Source organism: Acromyrmex echinatior, chromosome 17, assembly GCF_024713525.1.
Source record: "Acromyrmex echinatior isolate Ae372 chromosome 17, ASM2471352v2, whole genome shotgun sequence".
Taxonomy (NCBI): Eukaryota; Metazoa; Arthropoda; class Insecta; order Hymenoptera; family Formicidae; genus Acromyrmex; species Acromyrmex echinatior.
The window spans coordinates 1,036,018-1,051,848 of record NC_141868.1 but is presented as its reverse complement, the minus strand read 5'-3'; the positions used below and the strand labels follow the sequence as shown (position 1 = coordinate 1,051,848).

Sequence of the window (15,831 nt, the reverse complement as noted above, 5' to 3'; positions counted from 1 at the left end):
GGTACAGAAATTAATTAGATAACTATAAAAACGTCGCAAACCGTGCCGCTTGCTTCTTTTCTCTTCTATTACATGTAGCGCGGTAAGTGGCACAGATTAGTGATAAATAAACTTTAGTATGAATTTTTTAAATATATTAATTTATTTCTATGCACATTTTATCAACACTCTTATTGTTTCAACGGATTTACTTAATAATTGCATTTAAATCAATTAATTCTATTAAAAAGTGCTTAGTAATGTGAATTTGTCTGGCTCGTGCTGCTTACAACGCTGTATGTAAAAGAGGAGAGTTTGCGCGGTTCCTATAGTTACCTAATTAGTTTCTGTACCATGTACCGCACTACATGTAATCGCACCCTCATTCATTCTTCTTATTAATAACCAACGTATTCAGTATCAACCTAATCCATTGACTTGTTTACATCGCGCCTCCATGTCGAGTAATATGTGTATAACGCGCATAAGTAATTTCAACTCGTCGAATAATTAATCGGTAGTATTTTATTGTGATTAATATAGTCATAAAGTTAATAAATTCTTTTTGTCGTTCAAATGCTTGTCATCAGTGACCGTATTGCGATGGAATTTGATTGTGATTACCGCACATTTCCTTCTTTATAATAATTCTTAATTGTCGAATGATTAATCAGCAATGTTAACAATAGTGAATCAATAGATTTATTTGTAAAAATCAATCAAACGCGTGGCTAAATTCAAACGTATTGATACGATATTGATGTATTGGGTCATCTAAAAAGTATCCGCAGTACTTTGTCACTAAATATATGGCCATCAACACACATCTAGTGACAAAAAACCGCGGATACTTTTTAGATGACCCAATAATTTATAAAAGGACGAAAACTTCTGATTATTAATTGCTGTATGTAATTTCTTTCTTGAATTTAATTCTCAGTCCCTAAATAATGTGATAAAATAATATAATAGAAAAAATTGTTTACAGATAATAAAGTCAAATGTGCATACAAAACTATTGCACAATGAAAAAAATGATAAGCATAACAACAAAAACATACAAAATGCGCAAAACTTATGAAAAAAACTGCAACTCAAAATTCTTAAAATGTGACATTACATGGCCGTCTTTGGCGCGATCTGCCAGTCGACTAAAGAGCCGAAGAGGGATTCAAATACGAATCGCTGCATGATAACAGCACAATCTGATAACGTCACATTTACGAAATATCGCAATGGTTCATAATGTATTACTGATTCACTGTTAAACTATCTATTCTACATTATATATATTAGGTGTTGGAATTAATTCGTAGCGTTTTACAAGTGATGGGAAGTACTTTCATTAATATTTATATTATTTTTTAATGCTCATGTGAAATAAATAACATTCTTTCATTAAAAAACGCTACGAATTAATTCCAACACCTAATAATATACAAGTCTCAATTTATATTAAAGAATTAAATTTCAGAATAAATGCAAAAATATGATTTATAATATTATAGAATGCTTGTCATGTATATGTACATTATATGTACATATATAAAAAGTAAACACGAACGCCTAAAATTCTCGCATAGACTAGCAAGCAAAGTTAAACGAGTTTAAATAACTTTGTTACAATTATCAATGCAATTTGTCACGGTTTACGGTTAGAGAAATCTATATAATGACACGAATGAATCATTACATTTTTTACAAAATCGGAATGTGTACATAAGAAACAAACACAATTGTACCATTGGATTACGCCAAAAAACAAGAGTTCCTATATTCACATTAAAAATTTCAAATTTGAAAATCGCCCTGGGTTCTAAACAGAAAAGTTTAGCTAATGCATAAAATATATATATATAAAGGCGTAGCCAGAATTTTATTTAAGAAGGGTGAGGCCAAATTAGAGTTTGAATTCGAGACAGTAATCGAGTGATATGGATTATTGGATTTGTTTTATTTTATATTATTATTTTTAATTGATTATTAGCAGGTAAAAAAAATCACAAAATCCTTTATATTTAATTTAATAATTTATTTTTCTTTTCTTTTAAAATTGAAAATTGATTTTTCAAACTGAAAACGCTTAAATTTGTAATACTGGTTATCTTTGATCTTCAGAAAATCTTTTTATAATTTTTACCTCCAATTCTTTTTCTTCTTTTCCAAAATTAATTTTTTTCTCTCTTGTGGATACTCCGTTTAACCGGTTATATAATAATTATTTTTATTCTATAAGATTTAGGGATAGAGCACAAAATTTTTAAGCTAAAATAAAATTCGAAGATTAAATAGGAAGATTAAACCCATAACATTCAACAGCATATTTATTAAGGAATATGAGAAATTTAGATCTTTTGTAAGAAATGTGAATTCTTTCTAAAAAATCTAGTTCCTTTGTAAGAAATATAGATTAAAAATTTTTTAGTTTCTTTGATTTAGTTTCACACACACACAGCTAACAGTAATGGAATGTTGGATCGCGTTTTTCCTGTGGATGTTCTGGGATATTACGATCATCATCGACAATCGGGAAGCGCCGCTTAGGGCTCCACTAGACCGAAGGGGGCACGTAATGCCGTTCGTGCTCGGCGACAATGGGCCGGTAAACGAGGAAAAGGAGGCAGTCGCTGTGCCGCGAGGATTGGCCGGTAATAGAGTCCTCAGGCGAGGGCGATGGCAGAAAGCATCGGCCGTTTAAGCGCTGCTCCTCGCGGACGGCTAATAATATTAACCGCGCCACATCGCATTCGCACAATGGCTCTTTGTGGAGACGTCCGGTTGCTTGCGAGCGCTTGCGAGCGCGCGCTCGCGTAAATGCTCGTAACATAAATCGCGAGCGGCGACGCGCATTATTGTCTTCGCGCGACGCATATTATCATATACTACATCATCCCTCCTTCCTTTCTTACTTTCTTTTTCATCGTTTTCGTAACGGCCGTCGATTTCTTTTCGCTAAAGTGGAAATGCCACTTTGAAGTAACGATCGTTCTCTCCAATCGCGAGTTTACTTAAACAAATGAATTATTTGATAAATATTTGATAAATATTTTCTCGCATATTCTTTTCTAAGAATCAAGGAAATTGATTCTTGATGTTTCAAATTATTATTATTATACACTTACTGGCTACATAATATATTTAAAAATTAAAAAAAAAACATTTTTGGATCGTCATAAATTTATAGTTTATGATAATTAATTAACAACATTAATCCATGTCTTTATCTTTTTAATTTTTCGCAGAAATACAAAATTTAAAATTTAAGCGAGCTGTATAACTGATTGTGTGAGATCTCATTGAAAATATTTGGAAAGTTCGTTCAGAAAGGCTTAGAAATTGGCGGTTGCGATATTTTTAACAGCGCCGAATATAAATAGCGTTGCAATTGCAATATGACAGCGGAAGCGATGTTACGCTATGTCTATGATTTATGCGCGGCTCATTGTTCGCCACGCGACGCCGACAGCGGCCACATTGTCGTACATCGTTATTATTCCACCGGTCTCTTTCCCCTCGCATCGACGTTAAACGAACAAAAGCTCTCGACTTTCAACGAAATCGTCCCGAACTTGTGGCGAGTATAAATCGTGTTCGTGTGAATTTACATAAATATCCGTGCTGCAAATGCGATTTATTCTTCGGTAAACTTGGAATTGACTTTTGCCTAGTGAAAATTGGATGTGTCATATCTTGTCGTTTTAATTTCCAACTAATAATAAATTTCAACGATCAGAGCAAAAGTGTTAATAAGATTTGATCTAATTTGATACTAATTATATTAATATTCTAATTTATTGGGTTAAATCAGTTTAACTGAATTGATTGATTTGTCATAAATTATTCCATTCAATTAAAAGACTTGAAGAAATATGTTTTGTAAGAAGATATTTTTCAATGAGAAAAGTTCTTAATAATAAGCTCAAATTAATTTAGTTTTATACTTACGCTGCCTTGGCCGTTTCGTATCCTGTCACGTTGCTTTCTTCAAATAAAAAGGAACGAGGATAGGATGACGTGTGAAGGGATGCAATGACTAAACGCCAGCATAGTCGGGAGAATAAATTAATATATTTTTAATGGATATATGATAGGTACTGATTTTTCGCATATCCCGGATCATCGTATGGCAACTCTTAATCACCCCTAACTATAAACCGAGCTTGTAGATCAACCTTGCTTACAGGGATGGGAGAACAAATCTTTGAACTGTGACGTACTCACGCTCGTTTAGGGGTTCTTTAAAGTTTATATACAACGTCAAACAAATTCCTATCGCAGAGGTCCTCAATAGTGTTTTATCTTCGTTTTATCGTCATTTATTTTAATCTCTTTGTCAAATTAATCGATATCATTGATTTTTGTAACTGCGTTACTACAAATAAAACGTTGAAAAAAGTTATTCGATTTGACCAGTCTATCTCCCCTATAAGAATTTAACTCGTATTAATTAGAGTTGTAAATTATTAGAGGGTGACAGGTTGAGTTAATTAAATTAGGTTGTCTTGGCCCTTTTGTTCCAATATGGATATTGATTGGTTAACTAAATTATATGATCAAAGTGATGACCATCCTAATAAACAAGAAATATTTTGGAATATTCCAGCAACATTACAGCAACATTACAACGTCACTGCAATGTTGCTGCGATGTTCCAATTTGTTTCTTGCTTATTGGAATATTGTTTTCTTACTATGATTATCAATTAAATCATACTCTTTAGATAGACATCAGGTTATCCCTTCAATGTCGCCTCTCTGATTATCTAGAACTCTAAGCATTAACGAGTGCTTGCTCTGGTAATTTTTATCGAACCGATCGCAAGTGTATAATAAGTTGAGAACCCCCGCCCTATTGCTTTAAATAATATCCGCGATCGACGAACACTGGGGTAGTATCGACTACTGAAAAATTAAATAAAACGGACCTCCTTCGCACTATTTACATTAAATACACGCGTATATGCACAAACACACTCACAAACACACAACACATATACACACACACACTCATTTTCACTCTCTAATTCTCTTTCTCTCTTTTTCTCTTTTATTCCCACACATGCACATTCTATTTTTCGCTTTCTTTCTCTTTCTCGCTTTTGCCTTACATCAAAACGGACAAGCCGCCTAGCGAGCAAAGTCCGCGTTTATTGCACATTTTTCCATTTGTTCTTTGAAAGGAGACACAATGGACAAAATCAAACGCACTCGATCTACAACGGTCACGCATGCATTCGATATGTCGAACTGATATAAGTCTTGCCGGTCCATACCGATAGCACGAAATTTAGATCCTAAAATCCTTCTAGATCCAAAGAGAATTATATGCGTAATTTATTGCGATCTACATGTACTTGTGATCGACTGTAACCTGAATTTTCCATCCCTTTAATACTCAATTTGCCTATACTTAAATTTTTTCTTCCTTTCTTCGATTATCTTCGACTTTAAATTCATATGCATACTCTCAGAGATCTCAGGATATCAAGAATCTAGACGCGCGTTCATCGATGGACGTGAGAATGTTTATAAGTACGCGAGGATTATTCATAAACCTAGCGATTTCAATCAAAGCGAACTCTGGTAGAAATGGGAATGTTACCGTAGCTGATTCTTCCACGCAATTTCATGACCAGGAGTACCAGTTCCGCTTTGCACGCTTCAGTCTTCATTCATCCGACATGGTCACTTCACCGTCACTGGTAATCTCGACGAGGAGTTACCTCATCTCTTTGATCGCGTTCTTCTGCTCGTCAATTTTTAATCTGACGCACCTCGGCATCTCTCCACGCTCCTATTCACTACGTCGTAGATGGCGATGTGCAAGCTGATGAAATGGGAGAGGTCGGCGACGTCGGCGTTGCCGGCCTACGATCCGATGCCGCACTAGTCCGATTGTTCCCCAATAGACTATCGATGGAGAACGGATTCAGCCTCTTTCTCTCCTCCCTACCCTTTACCGAGAGATCGATGCTGCCGCTTTGGACTTCTTCCTCACTAGCGACCTGTCTGATTAGATTCCTAGCGCCATTACCAGTCGGTGGACGTCCAGCTCCGATTCCCACCAGCTCGCGTCGTCGTTCTAGCAAGCTTAAGCCCCAGTGGTGGATACCGGGTTGGTGGTTCAGGTGCTCCATCGGCGGATTCTGCGGAGGGTTTTTCCGAGGCTCACTGATCTCGCTCGCGTTACTGTTGAGCGCCGGGAAACATTCGCCGTCCACGGAGCCGTCGGCCGCCGAGTCCACCCGCTCACTGTCGCTCTCGCTACAGGAATCCAATCCACCGACCACGTCGATCTCTTCGTTAGCGTCGTTACCGGACGCGGATATGTTATTACTGTCATTGCTCAGACCCAGTTGGCCGAACGAATTGCTCAAAGGACCGCTCGCAGAACTACGACCCGATGTCGCCTCGCTACGAGATTCCCACTCGGCACGCAATGTCGATAAATCCACTGTTATGCCCTGAAGTTAAGAAAATGAAGAAACCCATGTTACAAAACTACTGTTTAATTATATAACTTGCGTAGATACAATCGGCATTTAGAAATAAAGCCATTATATCAAAATGTGGTTTGATTAGTTTGTGCTAAATGCGTATGTACAGTGATATTATAAATACATATAGAAACAATAAATGTTTACGTTACAGAAGGTAAAAGTGCATTGTAAAAGCGTTTCTGAAATTTATATGTAATGCATAATCATTTTTACTGTAAAATTACATGTTATTACATCTGTCGCCTTTTAGTCACCTTTTCATCGACTGTATATTCTCTCAAAAGATATATTTATAACATATAGTTATTTTTTAGTCTTTTAAATGACTTTGTGCTTTCTGGAATACGAGCCAAAAGTGAATTTTTTCATTTTTTATGCGATTTTCCTGTAAAATCGACATACTCGGACTTTCTATTTATATGTATTTTAATTCTGTAAAAAAATTTCCCAATCTGTAAAGCCGTTATCGTCATTCCAGTATCCCCTTAAAAAATATACAGTTTCGGTAATCATGAAGTATAATTATTTTGATAAGCAAAGTCAAAAATTCTTTTTCTTTAAAAAAAAATTAATGTGTTGATGAGAAGGTATTAATATACGGTAACATAAGCATTTTAAAATTTTTAGATTGAGAGAGAATATTTAAGTTTGGGGCTTACTTTCGCAGCGAGCTTCCGCTGTTGTCTCTCGAGAGCTTTCAGCAACTTCTTCTGTCGCCTTTCACGCTCTTTCCGTCTTAGTTCCTCGGGTGGGATTGGTTCGCCACTGCAGCTTTGCGGATGAGCATTATGCGCCGGCCTACCAGGGCCCTTCTTCGTATGTTCTTTCTTCCGCCACTTTGCCCTTCGATTTTGGAACCATACCTGCAATGACAATTGGTCGACTAGAGTTAAAAAAATTCAAATAAATAAAGAAAGCCAAATACAGTCAAGACTAGATCTTGAGGTCTAATAATATTTACGTGTAAATACAAAATACACACAGTGTATTCTTATATCTTCCAGTTATTTAAACCGCGCACTGATTACTATCAGTTAAATTTGAAATTTGAAATACAATCATAAACTGAAACTGAAATAATAATTAAATTAATTATCAATTATTAGGAAGTACTTAATATCATTATAATAATGATATTAGGTATCCTAAAATATTATAAACAATTTAAAATGAAAAACCAAGATACTCCCAAACCAAGATTGCAATATTCAATTCATATTTATAATATGTCAATAACTGTTTATTAAAAATTAAGTCTCTTTATGAGGAAAGTGACTCGAGGGACGAGCTTTCTCTAATCTTGCCAACGTTGGTCAGTTTTGACCACGATTCCACTCATTGTCTATCTACTTCTACTGAAAGAAGATTAAATCGGCCACAAGTTCGCGTCAATTGACACCGATGAAAGCTAAGCGTTGTTCCCTGTAGGTCTTGAATTGTAACGGGCGTTTGCGGTGTCGCGTAAATTTACGGATTCCTTCCCCCCCGGATCTTTCCTTCTATCGCCCTCCACGTTCCACGCGAAATTTCTCTGCGAGTTGCTTAAATCACAGCACCGCCTTCGCCAAGGCACTATCAGAAGCGACACGAAGGGCGGATGCATTAAGTTCCGAAATTACAGGAAGGCTCCTGTCTCAGAACGAAGGACCAACGACCCTCTCGGGTGTCCTGATTCATTGAGGACGACAACCCTTTGCTCGCGTGAACGCTCGTGGCATGAACGACGATTTAGGGTTAGCGTGAGCCACGACGCGACCGAAGGGTAGCGAGGGGCTAGCTTTCTCTCTCTCTCTCTCTCTCTCTCTCTCTCTCTCTCTCTCTCTCTCTCGCAGGGCGGGAGAGAGGTGGCGAGGGGGTGGCTGTGAGGGGAAAGATGAAGACATTAGTTGTACCGCCCTGCCGGCGAGCGGCGCTGAACTCACGCGAGCCGAAGATCAATAGATCCCCTCGCGGCTCCCTGAAACACCTTTCTCGCGTCACGTAGCTTTACGAAACTTTCTTCGACTCCGAGATACTTTACGAACCCCCAAACGAGCCCAAAGCGCTCGTTTGTCTCTACTTCCCGTCGCTATCCGCGAGTCCTCGTTATTCGCGATTAAACTTCAGGCGATCGTAATTAATTCGATTACTTCGACGGGTCTATTTAGAATCCATCGCACGCGCTTACGCTATTTAATTTTCTAGCTTTATGATTTTCAGCGCGAGTCTGTGTTTAATCTTAAAAAAATAAGTAATATTTAAAAATTTGATCTACGTGTTGTCGATTTCTGTATTCGAGATGTGTTAAGCTTAAATCATATTCTTCAAATTATTTTGTAAATATTTTTTAAATATTTATGTTTTATTATTTACTTGTTTTGACAGATATGTGATAAGGTGGGTCATAAGTACTTATACTAAATATTTGTGTCTATTGTTTCAACAACAAAGCATTTACGATCTAATATTCTAATATTCTAATATTAATAGGAATATTTGTTCTTCCTTTTTATCCAGGAACACTCTCATGAAGTTTTAAAACATACTTATGACTCATCCTATACATATACAAATAAAATAAAATTTAATTATTATTATATAAATATATATATTCTAAAAAATTAACACTTTTTTTTAATATCCTTAAAAATCAACGTAAAGGATCTTTGGCGGTGCATACATCTAATCGACATAGCTCAGCTGCACGATTCTTACAGGGTTAAATTCCTACTACAGCTAATAAAATAATTTTCAGTCCGATAATATCTGAGTGTCGTTGCATTTTATGTCGATAACTCTAAGCTGGCAGCCCTAATTTTCATTACTTATTTCATTATTTAATACCATAATCTGCAGAAAAATGGTAATCCATGATACCATCGAGTATCAAAGAAATTTTTTTATTAAACCATCGTAACTTTACTTCCAATTAGAAGAGAAAAATTTAATAAAAAAGAATACCATAGATTTTATTTTGAAAACACAATCAAAAGCAAAAAACTTTTCAAAAACAGATTCAATATTGAAAATTCTAAAATTATAGATGGAAATGGCGTTCAATAAATTTCCCGCTGATAGAAAAGATCGTTCCCGAATTCGTTGAGGAATCGCTCCAAAATCTTAACCGCAAACTTCACGAGGCGTCCTGCCTGTCTCAGTTCAGAATCAGGCACAGCTGTAACACATTACATTAACACGATACGTGGGAAATACGAGTCAGGCATTAGTGCGGCTATTCGTCAGGAATTATCAACGACCGATAGCGATTTAACAAGTTATTTCTATCCTAAGAGAGACTGATCTCATGTTTCGTCAGACTAAAACAGTTTTTCTTCTCTTGTGCAGCATGTGAGGAGATACTTACATTGTAAGCACACAACATGCATTGACATGCATAAAGCGTATCTTTATGGCAGCAAAAACTCGAAGAAGCGACGTCGTCGCCGATAACCATAATCGTTCATATGAAGTTTGTCGGGAAAGATAATGCATTCTAATGTAATTATGTTTCCGTCAATTAATAAACGATGTTTTCTACACCACGCCGATAAAACGCTGTCATTTGACCGATTAAATTGTTGTATACTGTAATTAACCCTTCGCTTTATGGACTTCTTGTTCTTATCATAATGGGAAGCACTTAAATGGTTGGTACTTTATACAAAATGAGTTAGAAAAATGCAAGAAGTAAATATGTGCAGAAAGAAGTCAAATAATTGTATCACATTGTTTCAAATATTCTCTAATTAATTGCATTATCTCTCTCTCTCTATTAAAAAAAAAACGATTTTATAAACTAAGCTCCACTGCTAATCGCAAATCTATATATAATAACAATCTATAAACAATAACTCGTAATATACATATAAAATCGTAGAATAATCACATGGTTAGCAGACATGATGGACGTATCCAGAACTTTCTTCGAGGGGAGTTCTTATTCTGTTGTATTACATAAACAGAAATCTTTACGCTAATGAAATGTTTTTCAAATATTTTTTTCAAGCTTACAATATCTTCTTCTCATTCCTAATCTTGAATGGAAAAAAACGGCGTTAGCACAAAAAAGATCATTCATTTCATGTATACATGTCTTTAAAAAAATTTGGCAATTATATCATTCGATAGAACAAAGCTTTTAACTCTATTTTTTAATTACAGTACGATTATTTTTAATGGAGTTATAAACAATAAAAGTACTTCTTTCATTTAATCTGCAATAACTCACAATCAGTAACAAAAAATCTCAGGAATATTAAAAAAAAAACTATAATATTTTATAGGGAAAACTTTAAGCTTTTATACTAGAAAGTCCAAAATTTTCTTAAATTTTTTTTTAATACATGACAAACTTATAAAATGAAAAGGAAATTTCCCATTTTATCCCATTTATCCATAATTTTCTATATGTAAAAATTACTAAATTCATATAAACTTAAAAGATATAATGATCTTTCGAAAGTAAATATTATCATTATTACATATAAAATATTCATGATAATTTTCCTATGAAAAAGAAATTTTTTTTAATTGAGAAAATACATAGAAGGACCTCCTGTATGAAAAACATTACCAAGTATTATTATTCCTTTTGCTATTAAGGATAACTACGAATAGTCATCTAAACGCCGAACACTCGCTACATATTTAAGAGACTATAATTGCTAAGCAAGTTCATTGTAAGGGTAACTATAGTCATCCGTCAAAATTTTTATGTGAGGACATTTTTACACAGAATAAACAATGCATATAATAAACAAATTGTGCTCCAATTACCGCGTTTGACTCTCAGTTATCCAATTTATTCCTATTATTTTTATATATATTACATATCGACCGTGTTTGCAAAATTGTTCTATGTGCTGTACAGTGTGCAGATTCGAATTCCCATATAAAAGTAGTAAACTCAGTAGTAAACACAGTTCTTCTGTAGAGAGATAACATAGTGGCGATATTCTAAAATTAAATAAAAAGAAAAGGAGGAATGATAAATAAGATAAAGAAAACTTTTACAGAAATCTAATTTGATACTGGCTCTAATTTAATACTAGAAATTATTTATTTTGAATATTGTACGTACTAAATAACAATGCCTTTCTCAGAATAAATAATTAATCGTTTTCTTTCAAAACTAAAAAAATCTCTATAAGGAGAATCAAAAGTAAAGTTGTATTTTTTTATAATTAAAAATTAAAAAATAAATAAAAAAATTTCGAGAGAATTCGAATCTCTCAAACTCTCCCTCTGGATATACCCATGACAAATACGATCGGTTCAACATTTTACAAGCTCGCCGTTTCACCAGCCGTGGATCGAGCTGCGAGAGCTCGTCGTGGATGCAAATAGCGCCTTGATAATAGCGATTGTCGTGCTCACGAGCTCTTTCACGATAAATCAAAACGCATGGTGTCCCCGATGTTATTTACGACCGGTCTCGCGCATACGAATTTCGCGGGCGTAATAAACGCGAAACGGGGACCACGCCGTGATAACGCGAGATCGTAATACCCGCGTCGGGAAATATTGATCCCGGAGTGCTTCTCGGATCTCTCCTTCGATCATGGACGAGGGATTGGATCAGATTTTGCTGGAGCGGCACGATGACGGAGACGATAACCCGGCCGAGCGGTGACACAATGTGACATGATGTCACACAGCCGGTGCGTCCTTTCGATGGTGCTTCCCCACGACAGGGAATAACTCTCAGATTAGATAACATCGATCACTGTGTATGATAACCCCTGTGAACGTCCTACTGCAGACGCATCTTCTCCAGAATATCGCAACAACTAGATAAATGCGATCGACAATCGATCAAGGTTTATTGATCCGCATTCAAATCTATGAACACTCTCGCAAATATATTTCATCAAAAAAACTATTAATAATAACAATAATTTGAATGCGTTATACAACTTGAGATTTTACGCAATTTGTGTTAAGTTTAACATTAACTTAAACCTGTTCTAAACAGTCTATTCAAATTTTTGTGTTAATTTAACATAAGATGAATATGTTAGCAAATAATCAAATATTATATGTAAAAAAAAATAACACAAAATATGTAACAATCACTGACACAATTTGTAAGCAAACTATTACAGCATATTCTTTCATTAAATTAATATTCATGATATGTTAAGGAGATGCTGGAACAACAACCGAATTTAATACAGATTTTTTAACTATTTAATTTTTTTACATTCGTTCTGTCTCACTCAAATGCGTACATTTGTCCCTATCTGACATATTACAGCGCCATCTCTTCCGCCATTCTCTTCCAAAATCAAACACTCACTGAAGACAATTACAGCTCTGTATTCTAAATCTTTGCTAAGTATTCACGTGAATTACTTCAAACTCCAAATATTATAAATTATTTTCTAAAGCTTTCAATTTTAGTTTTACAACTCAATATCGTATGTTCTAATAATTTTGGGTCTGCTGAGTACTACTCATATGAACTGTAAAACTTTTATATCAGGCAAACTTTAATCTCATGCGCGATCTATGTATAGAGCAGTAGTGGATGAGACTGTCAGAGTAAGAAATTGACTAATCACAGTCGAATGTGAGAAGAATAATCGACTGTGATTGGTCAATTTCTTACTCTTACACTCTCATCCACTACTGCCATTGTAGACCGTATCAGGTGACAGGTGACATACGAGCCAAAAATAATCGATTTTTTTTCATGTGTTTATTTTCGATCGCATGTTGATGCGTTTATTCAGTCTAAGAACTATAATACATGAGGTTTGTTTTTTCCACTCCAAGTTCTGAACTGGTGTACACTGGTGTAATAAATTGAAATGAGACAAATATAGTTTATTTCATACCTGTCTCACTTTAACTCATCGCAGTTCAAAATCGTAATAAATGGTCGCACCATTCAAATACGGATTTAGAAGAGACATTAATTATATTTAAAAAATTTATTCTAATTTGAGTATGAGTGTTTAAACGATTTCTTTTTTGTTAGTACGATATGGCTAATAATAGCTGAAAATTAACCGAAACATCCGATCGATTTTTGCGTCATACGTGTAATAATAAATTTTAAATACTTCATATTTTTAATCATAGCAGATTGATTACTGCGATACCTATTTACTCTCACACTCTTGCTATAGTTATAATTCATTGTTTGAATTCTGAGAGTCCATTAATTAGTAGATTTTATTGGCAATATATAATTACTACAAAACCTGACCAGAGAAATGAAAACTAAATAAGAAGACATAACATAAAAAAATGAAAAAAAATCTAAGATTCATGAATAATGAGATAAAATATAGATATAGAGAGAAGCAGTAGAACGAAAGGCAGAAGTAGAACGAAAGTCATGAAGAAGAACTTTTACGTTCTTACATATACTGTTTGCCACTTTTTGCTCCGACGCACACATTAGAACATTAATCTCAAACTTTGAATCGCTTCGAATTTGGTCCGACTCATGGCATATTCACGCAGATTTATTCAGTGTACTATCAAAGATCGACGAGGCGATAGACACGAATTTAAAATGACTTCAGGATCAGATTTTCGAGGGTCGACAGACAACCGGGGGTTAGTTCTGGCTTCGGTTCGGCCTTTGGCCTACCAGCTTCGTCTCGAGGGGGTAGTTAGTCCATCTGGTCCGTTACCTTCGGAGATCTACTCAAGGGTACAAAATCGACGCGGATTTATCCGTTCAGCGATTGTCCATTTAAATAACATCAGCGTCGATAGGATCTCTGCTGAAAAAAATCATGTCACAACGTTACATGATGAAATCGTGTAATTAAAACAAGTAAATCAGGTAACGGATTGTCCCAAATCAATATGTGATTTTTTAAAATGATGTAATTTGAAAAATCACATGATATTATAAATAATTTCATTCATTATGTGATGTTATATGTGATGTATAGTTATCAAATTTTAAAAAATTGAAATAGAAAAAGATAGAAATAGAAGAAGAAAGAACATATTATCATCATGTGATTTTTCAAAATACGTAATTTTAAAATCACATACTGATTTGAAACAATCCGTTAGGATTTACATGTTTCAATTGCATACGTCATCCAACTATATGACGTGATTTTTTTCAGTAGGGATGTCATTGTTCTTCAATAATGTTTTCGTAAGAATAAATTTCCTTCTTTTTACTTTTTTAATTATTTAACAAATGTTTAAGGTTTGTGTTTTCAAAAACTTAAGTCCACTTCAGAAGGTTTATAATTCCTATCAGAATTCGAGATAAAGCTCTATTTATAAATTTATGTGCCATATAACGCAGGAAAGAATCAGAATATATATAAATTAATTAATACGTACTACTCGTATATGTACGTTTATTTCAAAAGTGATACAACTAAAAAAAAATAAACTTTGCAGAAAAAAGAAAAAACTATTTTTCAACTTGACTTATTGACTAATCAAATGATATCGGTAAAAAAATATATTCTTAACATGATGAAATGTGTTTTTTGTCATTTTCGTCTCACAATATTTAAAAACCATTTTTTAAATTGCGACAATTTTAATCATTTTTAAACCATCTTTGTTATCAGCCTTTTTTAATCATAATGATCTTTTTAAATTACCATTTTTTAATGACTTTTTTATAACAATAAATTAATAAACTTTAGATGATTGATAAGATAATATTTACTTAACTCATTCATGATAATACACAAAACTCACGTTTCTTGAGTTGTGTTATTTTTAAAATTTAAAAGAGCGCAATATGTAAAAAGTATGCAACATATGAAACAAACAGAATTCTACCCAGAAATATAACGCGATATCGTCTAAAATGGTCTTTATAGTATTTAACATAAAAAAGCACATTTTGATTATAAATGTGCAACACTAACAAATTAACAAATTCTAAACGCACGATTAATTTTTCACGGAAATAAAATCTTGGTATAATAACATAGGATAAAAGTGGATAACGTATGTAAAATAAAATCTTATCACAGATCTTTTATAAGAATCTATAATCGCAATGTGTAGACACATGTCATTAAGGCTCCGCGAAATGGCATTAAATCTTTTCGATGTGGCCCACCTTCTTCCGGTATTCGGACAGTTCACGCCTGCGTTCGTCGAATATAGTCCAGTCGAATCCTTCGACAGGACCGCAAAGGGTGAACTCCCAATTTCACGGCCGGTCGGACATACGGTTACCCTTAGGTCTTTCAAGCGGATATTTATATTTATTCGCTTAGACGCATGTTAGGCCCCGCAAATAGCGCATACATCCGTTCCCTTCTTCGACACCGAAGCATCTCTTCATTTTACTTATCTCCTTAACTTCCTCCGTTTTTATCTTCTTTTTATATTATATTCGAATTACATTCCGCAAATAATTCAATATTATT

General features: G+C 34.5%; 1 protein-coding gene across 1 annotated transcript in view; it reads right to left on the bottom strand.

Moving 5' to 3' along the window:
- Positions 1 to 4,027: 4,027 nt before the first annotated feature.
- The window catches only part of LOC105152086 (uncharacterized), a 43,920-nt gene continuing 32,116 nt past the window's right edge, over positions 4,028 to 15,831 (bottom strand). Inside the window, exons 3-4 of the mRNA XM_011066154.2 lie at positions 7,138 to 7,341; positions 4,028 to 6,442 (exon numbers count right to left, since the gene is read on the bottom strand). Of these exons, the coding sequence (XP_011064456.1) occupies positions 5,780 to 6,442; positions 7,138 to 7,341 (867 nt within the window). The 3' untranslated portion in view covers positions 4,028 to 5,779. The remainder of the gene's footprint in view (positions 6,443 to 7,137; positions 7,342 to 15,831) is intronic.